Source organism: Athalia rosae, chromosome 8 (assembly GCF_917208135.1).
Source record: "Athalia rosae chromosome 8, iyAthRosa1.1, whole genome shotgun sequence".
In the NCBI taxonomy this organism is placed as follows: Eukaryota; Metazoa; Arthropoda; class Insecta; order Hymenoptera; family Athaliidae; genus Athalia; species Athalia rosae.
In genome coordinates, this window is record NC_064033.1 from 6,032,433 (window position 1) to 6,055,879 (window position 23,447).

A 23,447-nucleotide genomic window follows, 5' to 3' on the forward strand; every position below is an offset into this window, starting at 1 on the left:
ATTCGAGCCCCGACGGAGGAAGAGTCCTGGATATTTTCGGAAATTCGGGAACGCTTATGGTGACGAATTTTCCACGTAGATTCGTAGCGCCCAGCAAGGGGCGTTCGGGGTGGGAGCCCCGCTCCAGAAGTGGCTCCCTCTGAACGTCCGTCGGCACGCGACGGGCGCTTCTAGGGGTTTTCTGGATCAGTCAGCCGGTGTCATTCACCGGGACGCGGCGTCTGCTTGGACAAATTGTTCTCGGGGATGAAATTCGGTAGTCGATCGAGACGCGAGAAAAAAACATCCGGACGAACGACCGCGGGGCCGGTCGAGCCCAGTTTCTGCAAAAACTGAGAGTGAAATTCCATAAGATCCAAAAAAGCGGAGGAACTAGTCTCGCCCGTTTCGAAAGGAGAGAGAAGACCGAGGCCCTACGCGATTTCTTGGCGGACCGCTCGACGGCGATTCAAAAATAAATTCGAGAAACGCACCGGTTCGCGTACACCTAGTACTACCTCGTGCACGGGAACAGGTTGGAACGACGCGCGCTTCGAAACTTCGAAGAATCGTTCGGTCGCTCCGGTTTGTTTGTTTTTTTTTGTCCTTCCTTCTTTTAAACGTCGGCGGAACGGGAGCGGAAAAAAAAACGCGAGTGGTGGGATGAGCCCAGGTGCGGACAGTTGGGAAAACATGTCGTCCGGAGGTTCGGAAAAATTGCGACAACGTTGACGGAGCTCGACGACGAAATAAAAGCGCTCGAACGACATGACGTTGTTATTCGATATCGGGACGAGGCGATTACGGTGTCGATAAAATAAAGGAAGTCATCGTCACCCTCGGAGAAACCGGCTCGCGACGAGCCCCAAACACCTAGGGAAATATCGTCAACCCGCTCTTGGGGAGATTGGAAATATACCTGTGGAAGTCGGCGACGTTTTCGACGAGCGGATCAAGGTAGGAAGGATCCACGTTTCATTTTTTATCTCCCTAGTCAATTTATCTGCGATTTCCGATTTCCGGACCTGCGAAAAAAGGAGCTGAATAATTTGAAATACTTGGGGTATATCATATCCGTCGCATTTGTTGCACCGATCGGAATGGAACCGAATTTGTTATTCGCCTTTTTTTTTTGTTTCGAGTGAACGAATCGGGTAATTGGTAAATAGAGGTGATTACCGATTGGCCATTTTATATACTCGTATACCTATGCAACTCCGCTTTGTTTTCGAGTGGCATTTTTTGCGTCACCTGTACTCGGACCGGCACCCCGCGAGTTACGCGCTCCTCATCCGATTTCCTCGACACAAACGACTTTGCAAAGCCGACAAATTTCAGGCTAAATCATTTTCCGGAGCGCATAAAGTAAGTTGCGAAAAACCCGGAGGGAAATCTTAAAAATGGGCACGCGAGACGCCGTATAGATTTCGGACGAATGAAACGCGACCGATGTCCATTGGGGTGGTATGGGGTGGTTCGAAAAAAAGTTTGCTAATTGTTTGGAAGTGGGGTCCACCCTTTTTTTTGGTCTTAAGGAATCGAAAAATTCATATTTTTTGTACTCGTTTTTCCCAAATTGTTCATTTTCACGGCAGACGATGAAAACAAATTACTAAAATTTTGAAAATCACATATTTCAAAAAGTCGCCATTTTCATTTTATTACCCTATTCGTTCGACATGAGAATTTTTGTTCTTTCATTAGATTTGAAATCGTAACTATGAATTGAAATTCAAAAAACAAAATATCATACAGGGTGACACAAAAGTATGGAAACCCTTGAATGACTTCGACGAAATGCACTTTTTGAAAAAATCTTCGGTACCAAAGCTTAAGGATTTTTCCCTGGCTATTAAATGGTGACCTTTTATTTCACCTTAACTTACACCTTCAAGGTCATTTTAAGGTCGAATCGGTTTTATTAAACGGAATGGTACACTCTGCATAGAAAGCTGCGACTCTTCGAGCTTTCCAAATCTACGATATAATATAAAGATTATCTTGATCAGAATATCAAATAAAGTTATTTACAATCTGCAGATTTTCTTACTACAGAAGAATAGTACAAACAAGTTTTTTTCAAGTATACATTTCTAATCATCAACATAAAATTTTCCGCCTAATCGAAATAAGAAAAATAAAATAGCGGAGTTCCCATTTGAAATTCCAAAATTGGGCCAACTCAATTCAACTCAATCGTTCGATTCAAAATTCAAACCCTATTCAAAATTTTTAGTTCCTTCGCCGTATCGGATTTATCAAGCCGTCTCCAGACTTTTGGGACACCCTGTATGTACGATTTCTCAACGTAAAATTTTTCGCCGAATCCAAATAAGAAAAATTAACAAGTGGGGCCCAAAATTCAACTCGATCTGCATTTGATTTAAAATTCCAAACCTATTCTAAATTTTTTGTTTTTTTCGCCTTATCGGATTTATCAGGCCGTCCCCAAACTTTTGGGACACCCAGTACAATTTCTTGACGTGAAATTTTCCGTCGAATCCAAATAATTGAAATGAAAAAGTGGGGTTCCCATTAATTCAATTCGATCATTCGATTCAAATTTAAAAACCTATTCAAAATTTTTATAGTTCTTTCGCCGTATCGGATTTAACTTTTGGGACACCCAGTAGATACCTGTGCATAATACACACGAGCCGCTAATTGGCCGTACCTTTAGGTATAATAACTCTCAACTTCTGGGTGTAACGAAACACGTGGGGCAGCACGTGCTGCATTTCGGTTTGGCCGATGGCCAAAGTAAAGCTAAACTTTGTTGAACACGAACGTGCGGCGCAACACGTATAACAACGTTATAGTATACGTTGGTTACTCGCGTTCGCGACACGCGATTGAATCGAAAAAAGCGGTGATCTGTTGTACGCGAACCGCAAAGTTTTACGCGCCGTTAACAAACGGCGTAATTTCCCGTATTCCCGAAGTCACGAACTAATCGTAAATCCTTCGACGCTGTCGCGGAATCGCGGAAAATGATGAAAACGTTTCGCACGCGCGTTGGAGGACCGCGGATAAAATGTGCGACGAAATTAGGATCGCTTGCGATTCCGCACGGACGCGAGGTTTTTTCAAAAATTCGTGGTCTCGAGGCTGATGAAATACGTTTTCGTGAATCTTTTCTTATTTTTTTGTTTACCTGCACACTCATTTCCGAGATACCGAGACTTTTTTCGAAATTCCTTACAGTTTTTTCGTGCCATTTCAAATGTTTAGAAATTCCCAAAAAATACACCGAATATCGGGGTCGATTTTTATTCTTAAAAATCTTAGTTTTTATATCTTCTTTCGAGAAGAAAATATCTTTTTATCCTCGATCAACTCCTTAGTTTTCTTTTTTTTTAAAGTTTTTAAGCAAAAAAACCGTTTTCACCAACTGATGTATGACCCCCTGTGACTTTTTTGAAAAAATTCTTCAAAAAACTTGGATCAATTTAGAAAGTTTCGTGACCCATCCGACTATGGGAAATCGTTTCGTTCTATTTTTTATTTTAATTCGAAATGCTTTTTTTCCAAAACAACATTTATTTTGTTGTTGTTTTTTTTTTTTTTTGCGTGTACATAAGCATGTAATTTTGCACGACTCAAATAAAAATAAATAAAATAAATATTGAACGAATGAATAAAATTAATAAAAACTTAAATTCTCATAAATTTAATTCATGCACAGTAAATTTAATATTAACATCAATAACTTCAATATGATGTGAAAGCGATTAAACAGAAATACGCTAATTTGTCGAAGCGCAATAAAATTCCAAACGATCGAATGAAAACAAAAAAAAAAATTTCCGTATTATTTGAATGGGAAATCCAAAATCGTAAATACGAGCCACCTCATGATATCAATATTGAGAGGTCAAACTCTATACAAGAATTTGTTTTTTGCCAATTTGCGGAACGACATTTCCACGGTATTTTTGTTTTTGTTTTTCGCCCCACCCTATATAGAGTGTACATACATATAACGACGAGTTTTTTCAAAACATTCTACTCAAAAACCGGGAATCGTTTTTTCGGTTTCTTATATATTTTGAGCAGTCGGTTATATACTCCGTCGTCCTACATACATATCTATATCCATGTATTATACATATTTCTACCCATATATACGCGCGAGTATGTATAAAGTAAATGGAATCGAGAATATCGAAGAATCTCGTACATAATTTTCCCGTGATATTATGTGCCTCGGAAAATAGATGCGGAATTGACCGTTCTCTAACGAGATTGATAGCGTATTTTCTATGTGTACGTTACACATACCTGTGTACATATGTACGGGGTGCTTTAGCTATGTACAATTTCTTACATAATTATTCATACACAGTGAATCTGATGTGCATAACTTCCACGCGTATGGTATATTTATAAGCGTGTGTGACGCGAGGGCGAGATCAAATTCCGTCTTATATACTATACTATACATATACGTAATAGTTTTGCAACACGTGGTTATTTTTTTCAATCGTATACAGGGTGAGCCATTCATTCCGAAACACCCGAACATCCCGCCTGCAGCTGGACGTTTTTCGAACAAAAGAAGAAAAAAAAGAATCGTTTCCTTCGGTAAAAGGGGTTAGAGGTTATCCCGAGGTCGGTTGACGAAAAAATTCGAAAGTCGAACAAAAAAAAAGGTGATGAAAGAAAATCGTTATCTCTAAGAAATTTTTTTAGCGATTCGCGATCGCCCCCTTCGCGACCTATTTATACACGTTGAACACTCGACCGCGTCGATCGTGACGTCGGAATGAATTAGCGGTGAAGTTTGAGGCGCTAAACGCGCGTCTTGTTTACATCGAAAGCAGCATTCGGAGCCTCCTGTCAATGAATTTTCTATTTCGGGTTCGACGAATGTGTACAACGAAATCTGGACGCTCGAAAGCGAAATATTTCGCCGACCGAATGAATGGACGAGTTTCCACGTATCTGTCCTATACAGAAACGTGTGTATCGTACGCGAAACGTGAAAGAAAAAAAAAAAAAAAACAAGCGGAAACGTGTCTCGGAAGAAACGTAAATATTATGACCTCTTCGAACGGACACGCGTGTAAATTATCATCGGCCGGCTCCATTTCGGGGTTCTGATCGTTTTTCTTGTCGACTTTTCTATAGCAATAATTCCGTTGAGTACCTATATCTAAGATATAGTTTCGTGTGGGACGCGACGACACGAAAAATAAATAAACAAATAAATTTCTAAACCTACTCTCCTTCGACTTTTTCGGGATAAATTACACGCCTTTTATTATTTTACTTTATTTTTTTTTCTCTAATTTTCTCACGTCACGTCGCGGGTGGAACACTTTCGCGTATACCGGGTGGGTCCGTGCGACGTGACCAACCCCAAACATCACCGTTCCGAATCCAAAGTAAATTATCCTCTCGATTTGGACTCATTCCAAGGTCACGCGACGTCGTACGTCGTTGGATTCGTCTCATTGTCAATGTCCGGCTACGATACGTCGTCTTGTCAGAAACACATATTCCCCTTCGAGAAACCATCGATGACCTTGAGAACTCGAAAACCCCTGACCTTGGAAAGTATGACTCGAACGCCGCTGAACCCGCACCTCAGAATCCTAAAGATCATCTCTTTGGATTTTTTCTGTAACTGCGAAAGCAACGAATACATTTGGGGTGCAGGTCACGTCAAATGGTCCGAAAAAAACAAAACGCTGACCATGATATAACCTTGAACCCATTCAGCGAACGAAAAGAAGCCTAGAAGTCTGATATCTTTCGCGTACGAACGATTTTGTTCAAAAAACGTCCAGCTCAGGTGCGTCTCAAAATAAATGGCTCACCCTGTATATTTACTTGCAGTCGGCGACGCGATTTTTTTTCCTATACTCAATCATACGTGCTTCGGGCTCGACTAAAAGTCACGTGTGCATCTCATCCGGTACACAACGTTGTTGAATGGTCCACCCTGTACATCGAAAAAAAAAAAAAAGACGCTGACCTTGGAATAACCTTGAACCCATCAAGCGAACGAAAAATGAGTACAACGCCGTGACATTTTCCTCCCCCTCGAAGCCGAATATCATTTTCATGCAAGCGATTTTTTCTCAAATCGTCCCAGCTGCGGGCTAGACACTAGGCCGGTGTTTCGAAATAAATGGCTCACCCTGTATATTTACTTGCAGTTGGCGACGCGATTTTTTTTCCTATACTCAATCATACGTGTTTCGGGCTCGACTAAAAGTCACGTGTGCATCTCATCCGGTACACAACGTCCCGTTCAACTACGTATGTATACGTACGTACGTGTGCAGTTTCGATGGCAGAAAAATGGATAGAAATTTAACGTTTATCGTATAAAATAGATTCGAGCGACGATTCAGGTATATAGGTTAGGTACACACACGCGTACCTATGCGCCTAGTTTTAACCGGTTTGCAGACGCAAACGTGCGATCAGCGGGTTTGTGAATACGTCCGACGAATCGGGGGTAAACAATACGAGATTCTTTCTCTGCTATAAATTTCCATTCCCCGTCGTTACCGAGGTAACCCAACCTAACCTTTACCTAGGTACGCCTAGCAGACGCGATGTTCGCCGAAGCTAGATCGGATTTAATTTACATCGGGGTTACCGCATGAGCCGACCGTTACACCATAATGTAAACGTAGTTTGACGTGCGCCGTGATACGCGGGGTTTATTACGTTGTTCGGATTGGAAGCGTACAATAACGTGTATGTTGCGTACGGCCGACGAGCGAACATTTTGCGAATTTTTCAAACGACGTTCGAATTCCGAATTCCGAAATTCTTTGGTGCGACGAAGAGTTTTGGAAATCGAGAATCGCGAGACCGCGCGTTACGTACGGTCTATCGGTAGTACGGTAGCTCGAAAAAGTTTTCGGAAATGAAATGTTTTATCAATTTACGAGAAAAAAAAAAAAATTTGTACGCCACTGTACGTCATTCGTGACGTCGGTGGTCCTCGGGAACGTCGTATGGTTGAAAAAAACGAAAAAGAAACATTTTTTTGCTACCAAAGAAAATGTATATTCGGAAGAATCAGTTCTGACAGCTACATTTTTCAAACCGTATTGTATAATATACACTCGGCAATAAAGTTAACGGCGCACCCGGCACTCGGAAAAAATAAGAATGTAAAAAAAATCATTCCGGGAAACATTTTGAGCGTCGAAACTCCGACTCGAAGATGGTTTCAGAAACTTCCTCTCAAGGTCATTTTTTACTTCGTGGCGTACGTTTGAGTCCCGAGTCGCGAAACTTCGGGAAAAAAAAAAGTTTTTCAAACTTCTCCACGGAGCTTCAAAAAAAATGGTGGAAAACTTTTGAGACGGCCATTTTCTAGCTCAATATCCCCTCTTCAAAATGGCCTCCAAAAAGTTTCACGCACTATTTTTTGACACTGAATTATTCAATTTTTAACGATCGGAAACGCGGTCGATTGATTGATTTTTTGAACCTTGCGCGATTGGTTTGCGCCTACAGGTCGAGCTGCCCTGAATTACGTGCCTTTCCTAAAAATGGAATAACTCAGTGTCAAAAAATAGTGCGTGAAACTTTTTGGAGGACATTTTGAAGAGGAGATTTCGGGCTACGAAATGGCCGTCTCAAAAGTTTTCCGCAATTTTTTCCAAGCACCGTGAAGAACTTTGAAAAACTTTTTTTTTCCCGAAGTTTCGCGACTCGGGACTCAAACCTACGCCACGGAATCGAAAATGACCTTGAAAAGAATTTTCAAAAATCATGTTCAAGTCGGAGTTTCAATCTTCGTAATGCTTTCGAAAATGATCTTTTTTCGACATTTTTTCATCGAGTTACGGCATTTTTTTTATAATCGTCGTCAATTTCGCGTCGTCGACATCGTCGCCGAACGTACAGTAGGCGAATAGGTTACGTCGCCTTTTGCTCGCCGCCCTGGTACGTGACAAAAAAAATTAAGGGCGGCGGTGGAGGAGGGCAGGTGTGTCGTCGGGGGTGGAGGCGTAGGCGATACTAGGTGGTAGCGAAAATGGCGGAGGGTGAGGCGGGCTGTGTGCTCCCCGGCGGCGGGTTCAATCGATACAGCTTCCCACCGCTATACTCGTTGGGCGCGGTGTGGAGGACCTACCTGTTACCGCGATCGACAAACTCTGTTATTTTATAGCCCGCGCCGCTCCTACAGTCGCCGGCTATTTCGTCCCTCCTTGTTTTTCCCCCTGTTCTTTTTCTTTTTTTTTTTCTCTGTTTTTCTTCTTTTCGCCCCCTTTTTATTCCTACAGTTTTTTCCCCCACCTCCGTTAATTGCGTCGAAGACCGTAATTGGTGCATCGCCTCGATCACCGCAATGACTTCGATAATTACACCCCTATTGTTGAAAAGTTTTTGCAAAAGTCAAAGAAAACGTGCAGCTAAATATATAGTATATACGTACATACGCCATGTGTATGTAGAGCACATGGTTATTACATAACGTGTGTATACGTACGTACATAGCCCAGAGGGGTTGGGTGTGTAGTTTTATTGGGGCTCTTTTAATTACCTATTATTTAATTAATATGCGTCCTAGGTGTAGCTACATGTATATATATATATAAGAGCATATGTATTCGCGGAGAATGTACGTAAACGTATATACCCATGTGTATGTACATAACGGAGATGGGGTAATTATTAAATTGATATACTTACATACCTATATAGTGGCACGGGTGGGTTAAATGGGGCTTTTCACGCGGAATCGGACGGTTTCAAAACATTTTTTTTTCCGATTACCTATACCATATTACATCCATTTTTGGATATCTTCTGATAGGTACCAATCGGGGAACCCTTCTTGACCAATTATCGGAGTTTTTTTTTTTTACCGGTTCCAAAGATATATCAAATTTCCGAAAAATTCACTTTTTTCGGATTTTTCGCCCACAACTCCGCTCCAAATCCAAATCAAACTTTTTTTTGTTTCTCTCCAAAATCTCGAGTACTTCTTGAAGAAAAATGAAAAAAATTATTCCAAAGTATTTTTACATTTCCATTTTTTAGTTTCAAAACTTAAATCTTGTTTTTCAAAGTTGGTGCATATTTTTATTTATTTTTAAAAATTGTTCATCGCAAACTTCCCCCTTTTTAACAATTTTTAAGACCAGTTTGGCCGTCGGTGTTCCATAATTACCATTTTTATCCCATTTTTTGTTCTCCATTTTTTTGAATTGAAAGAAAAAATCATCGATCAATTATCGATTTCGAGCCCTCGCCAGGGATCAAAAAGCCTAGAAATTAAACTAAACTAAAGGAATGGAAAAAAGAACAGCCCAAAAACCAAAGAAATATCATAAACGCGGGCGAATTTGGATTTTTGTTTCTTTCGACATTTTTTATTTTTCTTCATTTTTTTCTCACCTACGTAACTTCTTTGAAATATTTCTGATCATCGCTCACACCGTAAACAGATTTTCACCCATTACACTCATTATTGTGTGTACCTATATACCTACACCGTGTACATAAAAATATCACGTAATCTATTCAGTCTCAAACGTGAATCTGCGATACGTAGAGCGTTGTTATTATTATCATCATTATTGTTGTTATTATTTTCGGAAAAGCTCGTAGGTTGCAGAGAGCGAAATTCTATTTGATTTGCGGTGATGGAAATTGGACGTTTATTGCTTCATTAAAATCGGTCGGGAAAAGCGCTTGTGTATAGCGCGAGCTGTCGCGCCATATGACGTTACGTGTAATGCGTTATATGTACAGGGTGTCCCAGAAGTAACCGACGCCACATTGTCGCGTCCGATGGAAAACGAAATTCTGGGACGAAAAGTCCTCGGCCATTTTCTGATCAGCCGCATGGATAATTAATTATAAATTAATACAAGAAGCTTCAGCTTAACGAGACATAACCTAACCTTACCCCTAGCGTCTCGGAATTTGATTTTCTATCGGATGCAAAAATGGCGCCCGTTACTTCCGGGACACCCTACATATAATATATCGAGGTTCGTCTGCACGGATTCGCTCGCCGTATATTTTTTGTGTGTACAGGAAAAATTTGATCCCGCTAGCCCGCGACGCGTGCGGAATTTTTACGTCGGGTCTAAACCGCGCGGAAAACTTGAGGTCCTTGTCCTTGCGGGTCGCGAGTAGCGTGCGTTAAATCGATATAGGAGTCTGCCGTGTGGGCAGAACGTCCCACCCTAGTCCACAACTAAAATTGTCGAAGTTTCCTTCCTTCCTTCCTTCCTTCCTTCCTTTTTTACTCGGCTCCTGCCGCGCGCACACACGTCACCGATATCCCGGCGAGTGAAATAAAAAAAACTGGTTCCGAAAACGAATTGAAGTAACCGACTGTAGTCGCGAAATGGATAATGGGCGCCATTTTTAGACTCAGAAGCCAGATTTTCAGCTTCCGAAAATATCCAAAAAACTTGCGGCTCATCTCCGAGTCAAAATAGAGGGATTTTTCCATTTTGGTCGAAAAACTATTCGGCCGCAAACTGCAGTGATTTGAGAAGAGCGTCGAATTGCGAAATCAGTTCGCAGCTAGATGGCGCTATTCGGGAAAAGTTCGCGCGGCGGCCATTTTCTAAAATGGAATTCGATGCTTTCGATTGTTCGCCCGAAATGCGGCCGGTTTCGGGTGAAATCGGACGTGAAATTTCTAATTTTCTCGCGGGTGTAACGAACGTGAAAATTCAGTAGAGTGTTTTTACCTTTTTACTATTTTTAACTGTCAACTAATTTGGGTGTGCGCAAATTTGGATTATTTTCGCACTGGCTAGCCACGGGTATACGCGGGGGTTGGTATGTAATTCCCGGTGGCTTTTACCCTCTGAAAAATACCGCAGACTACGCCGTTGAATAAGAAGTAGAGGATTCCTTTTCACATTTCGTTGGGGAATGCATTTCGCATTCGCGACCGCTTCATAAAGTTGACGCGGGGCGCGGGCGACGTCCGCAAATAAAATTCACGCTCTTCTACCGGGTGTCTCGGAACTGACCGCGAAAACTCGAAGAAACGACGGGCGGTATAGAGCCGAGTAAATCCGCTCTTATATCACGCGCTCTCCGAACTAGCTTTCCAAAAATCTGACCGGTGAAAAAATCGAACTCTGCGCCCGAATTTAGGCAACCCCAAACGCTCGCGGCGGCCATTGGCCAATAAAAACGAACGTCGAAAGTATTTTCGTTCCATCAGCCCACCTGTCACACCCCTCCGAACGAATTTTCGCACCTACCTCCGGGACACCCGGTATATATTTCGTCGCATAACCTCAAACTACGCGACGGGGCGAAGAAGAGAACGAGGATAGAAGGAAGGAATATGTGAATAAATGAATAGAGAGAAAAAAACAAGAAAAGACGAATGAGCCCACAAAATCGTTCCATGAGCGAAGTATAGGTACGAAATGCTATGCTATCCCTGCAGGAGGGAGTAACGCGCAGCAGGGATCAGGATTTTTTTTTTCTCTTTCCTCCTCTTTCCGTCGCGCGCCCTCCTGGAATGGATCCGCGCGTACGACTCGTGGCTCAAAAGCCGGCTAGACAATCTCCGAGAACATGATTCGAGATACAACCATCTTTTACAACGTCGTAAAAAACATCCCCCCTTCCCCCCACGCCAAATTGCCTAGCGACCCGCCGTCTACAGCCGCGTTATTCTCACGTCGAAAATTCAGCGGGGAATTTTTATTCGTCCATAATCTTTTTGGGAAGCGAAAGTGGAAAAAATGAATAAAAAACTAATCGAATCAGAATTAATTGAAACGGGAGCAATTTTTATTATTCTTCGCCATTTGTCCAGTAAAAACGGAACACCCCGTATATCATATTCTCCCCCCGTTCGTTCGTTTAAAAGAACAAAACATACATAGCCATGTACGTACGTTATATGTATAGGTGTATACATACCGGTGGTAGGTATGTATATAATTAGATTTTCTTCGGCTAGGGATTGGATTCTTCGCCCCCAAGTTTTCTCCCTTTTTCCTATAACAGAGGGTTTAATTATAGTTGAAGAGGTTATTATTGTAAACGTCTTCGTCATAGCGTCGCCTCTGTTTAGTTTTATTTTTTCCCTCGTTTATTTCTATTTTTCTCTTCCTATTCCTCGCCTCGAGTCGAATGATCTTTCTTTCTCTCTCTCTCTCTCTCTCCACTTTCCTTGTCCCTCCCTTTTTTTCCCCCTCGCCGTTCATTTCTTGTACTCGCAAGCTACTCGTGATGCAATAATTGGGGTCAAGTTAGGTCAGGTTTAGTGACTTCGGGTCGGACTCTCTTACGGTAGGTGAGTTGCACCGTTGAAAATCGCTACCGCCGCGAAAAACCATCATCTCAAATACCCTCGAGTCTCTCCTCGGAAGCAGATACACGAGCACCATTTATGTACATAGGTACGTACCCGTATGCACATATATGTAAAATTGAAGTGCGAGGAACGCTCCAGATTCAACGAGGCGTGTCGAATATTTTTTTTTCAAATTTTTCATCGAACATTTCTTCCTCTCAAAAAAGAAATAAAAAATCCGAAACCTTGGGGGTAACGTCCGGTCTGACCTTCAAGTGCCCAATAATTATTTCTCACCCTTGACTCCAACCCCCGTCCGATTTTTTTTCCCCCTTTTTTGGCCTCGTGGAAGTTAAGAAAACCTCGGGACAGCTAGAGAGTTACGTACCGGGTGTCCCGAAAGTGACTAATGCCGTTGTTGCGTCCGATTTAGAAACTGAAATTCCGAGAAGCGGAGGTTAGGTTGAGTCTCGCCGTTCCAGCTTCTTGTTCCAATTGACGATTGATTATCTGTGATTTTTTATCGGACGCGGCATTGGCGTCCCTTACTTCCGGGACACCCCGTACATACCCAGCTATGTACTTATACACCTATTTTGCTGTAGGTGGCACATGTACGTACCCAATACATATGTACGGGAAGGGCGATCGATTCGTAGGGCTGCTGCAGGCAGCGGTGTCGTTTCGTCCTTCGATAATTGCGCCTGAGGTGAGCTACTCAAACCCCTCGTGCAACCGGAATAATCTCCAGCCACCCGATAGGCAACGATCGGAAAATCGAGTCCCCGGTCGCTTCCAAGATCCTCGTATATTCCACGGAAATCGAGACCGCGATCTTATTTTATTACCTGGTTGAAAAATTACCTAACTATTTTTCTAGTCGCGTTCCCCAGGTTTTCGCATCTCCTAGCGAAAATATCTTCCGTTTACAATTATTTATTCATTTATTTAATAATACCTAGTTCCAAAACGGTGTAACTTGATGAAAAAATGCAAAAAAGATCGAAGAGCTTGGAAAAAATGGCGGACAACTTTTGAGACGGCCATTTTGTGGCCCGTAATCTCCTCTTCAAAATGGCCGCCAAGAAGTTTCACGCACGATCATCTGACACTCGTCAATCTTTGAATTCGCGGAGATGGAACGACTATTTTGTAAAATTCACAATTTTTCAAGGAGGTTTGGCGTGGGGACCTAACCGAGAAAAAAGTGAAACTTCACAAATGGAAGCTACAGCGTTCCTCATTGGCCGGAGGTGTACGTAACCTCCAGGCTTTTCATTTTTTGGGGAATCTAAACATGGCTGAATAACAATTTACTGCTCGAACAAATCCAATATGGCGGTGGTGCTAAAAACCGTTTTTTTTTTTCATTTTCGGCTTGCGGTTTCCGGCATGACGCAGCACAAGTTCGTGTACACGATAATCACGCGATTCGTACGATTACCTTTTCCCAAAATGGTTTGTAACAAAGTTAGTATAGTATATTCGTATGTGCGTTGAAAGGCCACAGCCCCAACGGTACGCGCGACACGTGGAATCGATATTATTTTTCCACTCCTATTTACGACACTCGCGTAATTTGATATACGCGCGAGCAGGTGTGCGTCAAGCGCGTTCTTCTGTCATTCTAATTTCGCCATAAAATATTGCCATTTTTTGAGCGCAGGCGCGAGTCTAAAATAAAGATGGCGGACACGGACGAGGTCGTGGCACCCGCGAACATGTTGAGGTTATGATCCGCACGAATTCCACGATTCCTTTTGCTTCTTCGCGTCATTAGGACATTGTTTCCGTGATTCAAAGTGTCCAAAATGGAGGACAAGATGCCCAGCCGAATCACCGTTGATTCCAACGAATTCATACGAAAGCCAATTCAGTAATTCTTGAAATTCTAACGACTATTTTCAACTTCCCACGTCGCAATCCAACCTAACTTTACCGTATTTCAACGTCTGCCCGTCATCCTGCCTCTTCTGAATCGCACCACTCGCTTTTTACACCCGAATCTGAAACGACATTAAAAACGGCACGAACAATTAGCTTCTCCCCGAGTATTATAACGCAATTATTTTACTCGCTGTTAAATTTAAGCGTGAAATTGGTGTTCGCATGTGTACCTAATCGATGTGAACGCGTATATGTATACCTAGCGGTACATGACTCTATGTAACGTACAGCTGGGTACACCCATACCATCCCTGTGTATCTGCAGTCGTTGACGATAATATCAAACTCGTTGACGCGTCAGGCCTCGCTCATTAATTACGGTGAGACACGCTAATGAGTGTAATGAGCCTCGACGGGCTCGGCAGTTGCGGTTGTCGTCTACCGCGAACTTCACGTCAAACTGGTCGCGATCCGCTCCCCCGACACGACGTCGTTTTGCAAACAAAATGGCGGTGCTGGGCAAAAATTTTCCTCTCCGTTTCCACTCGCCGTTTTTGCAAATTTCAAATCAACGTTTGCGGCGGATTTTGGCGTAATGCAGCGCAACTCCTGGATGTTTTGCATGACAAAATGGCGGCGCCAAGTCTACACAAAATGGCGGCGCCAAGTCCACACAAAATGGCGGTGCTTGGCCAAAGGATTCCTCTTTGTTTCTTCGCGCTGTTTTTCTGAGATTTCGAATCAACGTTTGCGCCGGACTGTGGAACAATGTAGCGCAAATTTTTGATTTCTTGCATCACAAAATGATGGCGCCAAGTCCGCACAAAATGGTGGCGCCAAGTCCACACAAAATGGCGGTGCTGGGCAAAAGGTTTCCTCTTCGTTTTCTCGCACTGTTTTTCTGAGATTTCGAATCAACGTTCGCGGTGGACTGTGGCACAATGTAGCGCGACTCTTGGAGTTATTGCATCACAAAATGGCGGCGCCATGTTCACACAAAATGGCGGCGCGAAGTCTGTGAGTATTATTACTAATCTACGATTCTTCGGCTTTTTCGTGCTACCTAGCGATCTGGCAGTTCGATGCAGGATTTGGCGAGTTTCTTTGAATATAAAAAATGCTTCGGGCTTTCAATTAATTTATTAGACAACTTAAGGCCGATGACTCCAGCCACGCGGTGCCTAGCTCGCGAGGGGTGCATTAAATTTAGACGCGATTAGAGAATCGATCCACTTCGTGAGGGGATATGTTGCCATAGGGTAAAAGGGCGGACCGAACAAAGCGGGATACGAACGTCGAAGGTCAGTTTGATGCAGCCGAAATGCCAATCCATAAACGTGCGCGTTGCTCTATGGAAAGTCTGCGAAGTTTCGAGTTTCTCGTTTGCATAAACTCCCCGCGAATCGGTTGCGAGCTCGCTCGCAATTCACTTATCCAAATTAATCACTTTCCCTAAAGACGTACCGCGAGCGAAGTACACGGCGAATCGAACCGCTTCGAGATCCTCACGCAGCTTCGAAACCACGAGAATCCCGAGGGTGCGATAAAATTCTTCGCTCTCTTCCTCTTTTTTCTTCCCCATCCCGGGTCCCGCAGGTACGTCCGTTTCCTTCGTCCCGACGGTCGCGACGAATAAAAGTCAGGTTAGGTTAATCCTTCGCGTTTTTCGTCGCGCTACTCGTCACCGGATCCTGTGGCTCTTTGTACGGATTTAAGTGCGTCGTCTCTATTCTTATCTCGACCAATGCTCGTCGAGAAAATCAACAAGTGTTCACGCGTCCTCCGCGTTGTACATTTAGGCAATCTAATCCCGACTCGTCTAGTCCTCGTCCTTCCGGCAGATAACGAATGTTGACCCAGTTCGAGTTCGTTCCCTCATATCCGCGCTCCGGTCGACCCCATTTTTCGTCCTTCTTCCCGTTTTTCACCCCTCTGCTTCTCCTCTGACTCGAGATCGTACAGTTTTTTCGTTCGTTCGTTCCACAGGATGAACGTGACGACCATCAGTTCCCTGGGGTTCAGCACAGTCGCGGGTGTCGTGGCGTTGGGCACCGGGGTGATCGTGGAAAATACGAGGGGAGAACCGGAAGTTATGGTGGACAACGACCTCGACGTCTCCCCGGTAACGCTGTCTTCGGATTGGTCGAAGGTCGCGCGTCTTCTGCTGCTAGCTTCCCTTGCCGTCATTGGGAGCGTTGGAAACGTCTTCATGATCTCCGCCATCATGGTCGAGGACCATCTGAAAAAGAGGGGTGAGCAACGACGGAAAGTAGATCGAGAGGTGTCGTTTTTGGAATCAAATTCGTAGACTGGCGTACGGTTATATTATCTTTGGTCTTTATTTATAATCACAGATAACCACACTTGGTTCTACATGTTGCTTTACAATTCGCTCTCTCTCTTTCTCCCTCTTTTTTTTTCTTTTTGTCTCTTTCAACCGGAACTTATTGTCTAATGACAAATTGCTTACTCTCACAGAAGGGTTTGATGAATTTTTAACCGTGACGCAATCGCTGTATAAATTTGGTATCGGCTGTTCGAAAGACGTCGAAAAACATCTTCTTGAAATGGACACTTTCCGCGGTTCATCGATCGCTGCTAGTTACCAACTTTTCAACTACTCAACCTACCAGAAACGACGATAAGCTGTTTCGCTGTTGCCAGTTTTCGCGGCCTCGAGCGAGCGGCGGCCATGTTTTGAGCATGTAGATCAGTACAAGATGGCCGCCAATGTCACGCTTGTCAATTGATGTTTCTAAGAAAATGCATGGTCGAAAAATGGCGGCCAGCGTTCAAGGCCACGAAAATTGACAAAGGAGCCGCCGGAAAATATGGCGTCGCTAGACTCTCCCACAATTTTCGCGATCGGGAACCAAATTCCGGAGAACTCTGGGTAGAAAGGAGCATGACGACGATCCGAGCCGCGTTTCTCGATACTCGGAAGTTGGTGTAAAAAATTGGACGTTTCTCCGTTACAGGAAACGCGTTTCTGGTGAACGTTGCGTTAGCCGATCTATGCGTAACCGGTATGGTGATCCCGGCGTCCGCCATCGTTATTCTGGCCGACCAGCAAGAATCACCGAGCATCTGTCGCTTCGAATGGAGCGTAGAGGCCGTCTGTTTCCTCGTCACCGTCTTCACGCTGGTAATCATCGCCGGCGAAAACTACGCCCGACTCTGCATGCCCGCCGAAAGGTGAGTTACCCCCCCCCCCCCCCACCCCCCGCCGATAAATCGACGGCCCCCGGAAATCCCGCGCGACAAAAAAGCTAACCTAAAAATGTCCGCGCGTGCAATCGGGACTCGCGTCTCCGCGTCCCTCCCTCCGCGTCTTCCCTGGATCCCGAGGGGGATTCGGGGCGCGGGTTTCGCCGAGGGGAAGCTCTAGGTCATCCCCGGAAAATGGCGGTTTCTCGAATTCCAGGTACGCTGCTCTGACTCCGGGTCGGGTGACGGGGATAATACTGGCCGCCTGGCTGATAGCGGCCATGACGGTGGCGCTCCAGTCCTCGCTGGATCCTGGCACGGATTTTTGCGGTCGTCGATTCAACGGCGTAGCTCTGTCCGAGGCGCTTGGGGCGAGCGTGGTGGTCGGGGTCCCCGTCCTGGTCACCATCTTCACCTACCTCTGCCTGGTCCTGCGCGTCCGCCGGGCCACCCGTGGGACCTTCAAGCCGCCCGTGGCGTTCTCCTGGGACTACTCGCTGACGAAGACCAACATATACAGCTTCGCGATGTTCGCCATATTCTGGCTACCGTTCGGCGTCACCCTGTGCATAAGCCGGGTGAAGCCGGTGAGCGCCAGTGTTTTTTACAACCTGGCGTGGTTCGCGCTCTCCAAGTCATGTTTCAACAATTTGCTCTACTGCGTGACCGACAGACACTTCAGGAACGCTTACGTGAAGCTGTTTCACTACTGCTGCTGCAAAACTACCGTGAGTTTTTCCAGGCGGCAGAGGGGCGACGGTACCGGGAGGTCCTCCGGCGACGTAAGACTGAGAGTTCACATCATACATTCCTACGCTAGCCCGGCCTCCTGCAGACCCGCCGTGGCCAGGCCGAACGGACGTGACGTTTACGAGCTTTAGAAAATCAAAATTTTAAACACTACTTCGTTTAGCTTCGCGAAGGTTATCGTCTCCGATGGTCTCCGAGGAGAAGGAGGGGGCTGCGTCGCCGAACATAACCTAAAACGCGGGCGGTCCGTATCGATCCCTTTTTCGGTTCATCGTACTTCTTTTTTTTTTTTTTTCTTTTCACGGGGAATCCGTGGAGAAGGTGAATGAAAAAGAGAGCAAGTCGGAAGCTCGGATTATTTCCGACCTCATTTATCGTACGGAATTTCAGCCCCGTTTTTATTTAAACTTTTTTTTTCATACTCCATTCCGTTTTACTACGCCGTAGAGGTGCCCCTCTGTCGGCCTAATACCGAGGGACTTTTATCTCGTGTTTTAAATATTAATGAAACAGCGAAATCCGCCGATTATATCGTCACACCGGTCATCCGATATTTTTATTGATTCTCGCTTTTTCTCTGTACATAGATTTATTCAGATTCCATTGAAGTTTGGCGGTCCGTATCGGCGCGTCTAATGATATCGTATATAAAATTTTACTCCAAGACTGATTGTGTTTTATTATTTATTTTATTTTACTTTATTTTTTATCTCTTTCTTTTCATTCGCACGTTCTATTTATACGATATACGTACACCTGTATGTGTATAATACGTATAACGTTGATGTGCTTTTGCTCCGTCCATTATGTATTTTTATTACGTAGTCAAACGCTTCGTGTAAACATATGAAAAAAAAAAAAGCAAAAACAAAAACAAAAACGGAAAGAAAACATCGTTACATTATTTTGATCGATTTGGAATGTCTCGTGCGGGTTATAAGCCAGATTGAACGAACGAAAAAAAAAAACAACAACAATCAGACGTACAATATATTTCGACAAGCAATAGTTTTTCTTTTTTTCACTTCGGAATTGTCGCTACATTTTCGTTTTTATTTTTGGTTATGTTTTGTCGGGTGTAATCGACGAACGAATCATCATATCTTTGACATCTCCTGTCTACGTGTTGAAAAATTCAGGAGTCGGTAGGATAAAGGTGTAACGAATGAATATTTGAGTTGGACAAATAAAATATATAACGGTCGGTAAATATTTGCTACATGTATAAATAAGACGTGATGGACGGCATTTGTGACACGTGGTAACGCACTTGAGATTAACATTCGAGTTTCCATGTACATGTATATTATCCATATATTTTACCTAACCTAACCAAGTAAAATTATACCAAAGACTGCTCTTTTAAACGTGAAATAATATACGCACTGAAACAATTATTCTCTTCTGAGGAGCGCGTCGCCATGAAAAGATTAGAATTTGCGTATCATATGTATACTTACGGATATATACGTCTATATTATACTACTTGTACATGACATTGCGATAGTTATTAACTATAAACTAAAAAAACACTCCGCATTCTTAAATAATAATCAATGTTGTATATCCTTCTTACACTGATCACCGTCAGTTTCTAAAAAAAAATGGAAGAAAAACCAAAAAAAAAAAAAGTAACTAAATAAACACAAAAGAAAAAAATATATATGTAATCACCCTGCACGTTATACTGTAGGTACACACACAGACACATGCAATATTTGTTCGTTTTATTATTATTATTATTATTATTATTATTATTATTATTATCATCAAAATTCACACCGGAATTAACGGAACAAAACGAATAACTGAAAAAAATAAAATAATAACCGAAAAAAAAGTAATGAGCAAAAAAAAAAGGGGTGGGACTTTGAATTGGGAGGGGGTCTTCACCCGGGAACTTGTAGTAAAAAAAAAAAAAAAAAAAAATAGAAACTTTGAAAATGAGAATAACGAATCAAAATTTCAGAAAGTATACTGTGATCCCGTATTATTAAAGAAAAATTCTAAAGTGAAGATTAAAAAATTTTTTATCCGTGATTTTATCTAATCATTTCGATTGACGAAATAATTTTCTACGAATGAACGCGTTATTATATTTTACCGCAACCTGTGAATGAACTCTGACATATACATAATTGTAACACATATACTATACTATATACTATATAGTATATACAATATACATACAGAGCGGACAACGTGAAATTGCGCACCCAGATTTTGTGCGCAAGCGTGAATCAAAACGACAGACGAATTTATCATCTGCTAGCGTGTTGTACCAACAGCCTCAGATTTCAGCTGTAGCTGTCAAATTGTCGATCACCAATACAGCTGAGATCGCCGTATTCAAATATGACTGAGGTATGTTGTGTCAGGTGAATAATGCGACACAAAACCAGACACAGATAAGTAGGGTGGCATAGCATCAAATAAAATTGATCAATTGAATGAGAGATTAATTAAATGTCGACAGAAATACACTCATCGAAAAGTTCAGGTTAGGTTCTTGTATTTGACAGCTAAATCTGAAAGCGGAGTGTTGTTGGACATTCTGCGAAACAAATGCCGACGATCGCGCATGTGCAAATGGGGTGCGCAATTTCACGTTGTCCGCTCTGTATATACATAGGTTAGGTAGGTGTATTTATTGTAAATATAGATACGGTATACTCGAGCAGCTGTAAATAATATAGTATTCATAAAAACACACCAACACACACACACACACAAACACCTAATACATAAATAATCTTGAATTCATGTTCGTTATAATTATACGTGTAATTATAGATACCGCGTGTTCACGGCGAAACTGAACGGTCGCGTCACGTTGCCATCGTACCTTCTTTACCGACTGAACGTGAGGGCAAAAATCGAGCCGGTAAAAAAGAAAATATCGGTTTCACCGTGAACTCTGGACGGTAAATTGTATCGAATATCTATTTTACATGCCTTCTGCCGAACTGTGATCAATCCGAACATGATTATTGAACATACGTAGGACGAACGGACGGACGGTTCGTTAGAATTTTGCACACAACAGCCGGACGATCTTCGATCGGGTGGTTGGTTCGAATTGGATAGAGAAATTTGGAGAGAGATAAATAGAGACAGAAATAGAGAGAGGAAAAGAGAGAGTATATTTGCCCCTCAACAGCCACAGACAGCTGAGCAAGAGCTTAGATCTAAAAAGAAGAAACGGAAAACGTGAAAGAGGACGAAAAAAATGAATAAATAAAGCATAACAATAGTAACAATAATAACAAAATAATACGGGCAGCGCACGCTCGGAACTCGAAGGTGGAAAAATTGAAGCGAGTGGCACCTTCCGTTACCGGAGAGACCGGGAAAAACGCGAAACTCAAGCTCGTACACCAATATGGCGGTACCCGCAAACCTCGGCCGCCGTGGTCGCCATCTTTTGGAACGGTAGATTTCTGCAAAATGGCCGCTCAAACGACACAGGGTCTTGGGTTAGGGAAAATACCGTTCCAAAACATGGCGGCTTCGCTCCGAGGTCACGAATCTCGGGCTCGCAAAGATCAAAGAACCCGACGTTACTGGTTCTGCTTCAATGCTGGTAGAATATAAGAAGAAAAAAAAAAAGCAAAAACAGTAACCAAAAAAAAAAAAAACAAAACAAAAACAAAATGAAGATAATATTGAGAAATGGGACCAGAATCAACGTTTGTTGTATGACTTTTCTAATTTATCTATTATACGCGTACTAAGCGAGAAAAACTAAAGAAATGGAGATAAAAAAAAAGTTAGATTAAACAAAAAATGAATGAAGGATAAAACTACCTACTTCTAAACATTGATGAATATATTGAATAATATATGTATAGTATCTATTCCGAATTGTACAATTTGATTTCGGGGGGAAAAAAAAACAGTATTAAAGTTTCGGCGATGATCTGCGTGCGGTGATTCTTTTTTTGATTACTCGTCGTCAAACGGGGTTGTCGATGATTCGGCGAACGATAACACGGGGAAAAAATCGTTGAAATCTAGAAATTTCATTCACGTTGGCTACCGCGTTATCGCTCAATCCCGTCCGTATGAAACTAGAATTAGGTATTCAATAATCCGCGTGTTTCTTCAGCAGTTTCAAACGTTTCGAAGATTTCACAACCAACAATAAGGCGGTGAAAAAAACATTTTTAGATCTGCGATTCGTTTTGTTGTCGTTACGTTGTACAGTTTAGAAAGATATATATATATGTGTGTGTGTGACGAGCGCGATACAGTTAACTGTACACTTAGTACAACATTTATTTAACTCCTGAGTCGGAGAGAGAAAGAGAGAGAGAGAGAGAAAGGAAAAAAAAAAAATTAGAAATAAAAATAGTCTAACAATACGATATCTGTAGAAATGTGTTGTAGACAGCGCGTTTTATGCGACGATTTATAATAACGCTATATCTTATTTTTGCTATTGAAAATAAAATGCATATACAGCCGAACAATTTCACTCCTATCAGTGGTAAACAAATAGGGATAGTATTTATACGGAGTTTTCGCTTTGGGCAAGATCGAGCGGAGGTAAGAAATATAATTTTCTGGCAGTCGAGGAAAAAATATAAAACCGAGTAAGTTTTTTCATTTTATTTATCGTAAAATGTCGACCCTTTTTCGCACTATAGACATAACAGTCGTTTTTACGTCAATATTTTGGTAGACTTTAGATAATATTTTCATTATTTTTTTTTTTTTCTCATAAAAAATGAGCGTTAGCGTTATAATATTGTTGATGAAATAGCATATTATGTTTTAGATGAATGTTCAACTGCACTATACATATAAAAATAATAATTGTCAAGAGTTTAGGAAAATTAGAAAAATTAGAATTATTTAGATATAGAAAATGATATTAGATAAAACAATAGATAAAACGTGAATAATTATCGTGTGTGTATCATGAAATAGTTATAGTTTATGGTAGAAACATCGAAGTAATTAGAAATTATGTATGTGTTAGATAAAATTCATAAGTAATTTGATGTTGATCGGTTCCTCCGAAAACCAGTATTTGAAAATTTCTCGTCTCGTTTGGCGAGACGCTGTTTTCGCTCACGCACGTGTGAGACCTAACCTGTAATATGTATACACGTCATTTCCGGTTTGGATATTATACGCGTAATGACGTAAATTTAACGAAAAGATCAATTTCAAAAGATCGATTGACTCGCGGTGATCGATTCATTTGAAACTAACCGTAGATAGAAATTTGATATAGTATATGTTTATCGTTTAGCTGTAACGACTTATACTTCCGAAACTTGGTGGACCATCGAATCACAATAAAATAACGTTTTGAGCGTTTCAATAATCGTATAACGTAACAAATGTAAATTGT

General features: G+C 42.3%; 1 protein-coding gene across 3 annotated transcripts; it reads left to right on the forward strand.

Annotated features, from left to right (window-relative positions):
- The first annotated feature begins 55 nt into the window (after positions 1-55).
- Positions 56-19,702, forward strand: LOC105686263 (RYamide receptor-like). Of its 3 annotated transcripts, none has more exons than XM_012400918.4 (4): positions 56-936; positions 16,115-16,380; positions 17,107-17,323; positions 17,553-19,702. In XM_012400918.4, exons 2-4 carry the CDS (start codon positions 16,116-16,118, stop codon positions 18,214-18,216), a joined length of 1,146 nt encoding a protein of 381 aa, XP_012256341.2. In that variant the 5' UTR covers positions 56-936; position 16,115; the 3' UTR covers positions 18,217-19,702. The 3 variants fall into 3 exon arrangements, with proteins under 3 accessions (XP_012256341.2, XP_048515715.1, XP_048515714.1); XM_048659758.1 differs by lacking the exon at positions 56-936 and adding an exon at positions 11,576-12,347; XM_048659757.1 differs by lacking the exon at positions 56-936 and adding an exon at positions 14,648-15,145.
- The last annotated feature ends 3,745 nt before the right edge of the window (positions 19,703-23,447 follow it).

What these genes read in the sequence shown, in the direction of transcription:
- LOC105686263 (XM_048659757.1), top strand. Translation starts at nt 15,105, where the DNA reads ATGGCGGCGCCATGTTCACACAAAATGGCGGCGCGAAGTCT. An exon ending in AAAATGGCGGCGCGAAGTCT is followed by an intron (nt 15,146 to 16,114) that starts GTGAGTATTATT and finishes TTCGTTCCACAG; the next exon opens with GATGAACGTGACGACCATCA. An exon ending in GGACCATCTGAAAAAGAGGG is followed by an intron (nt 16,381 to 17,106) that starts GTGAGCAACGAC and finishes TCTCCGTTACAG; the next exon opens with GAAACGCGTTTCTGGTGAAC.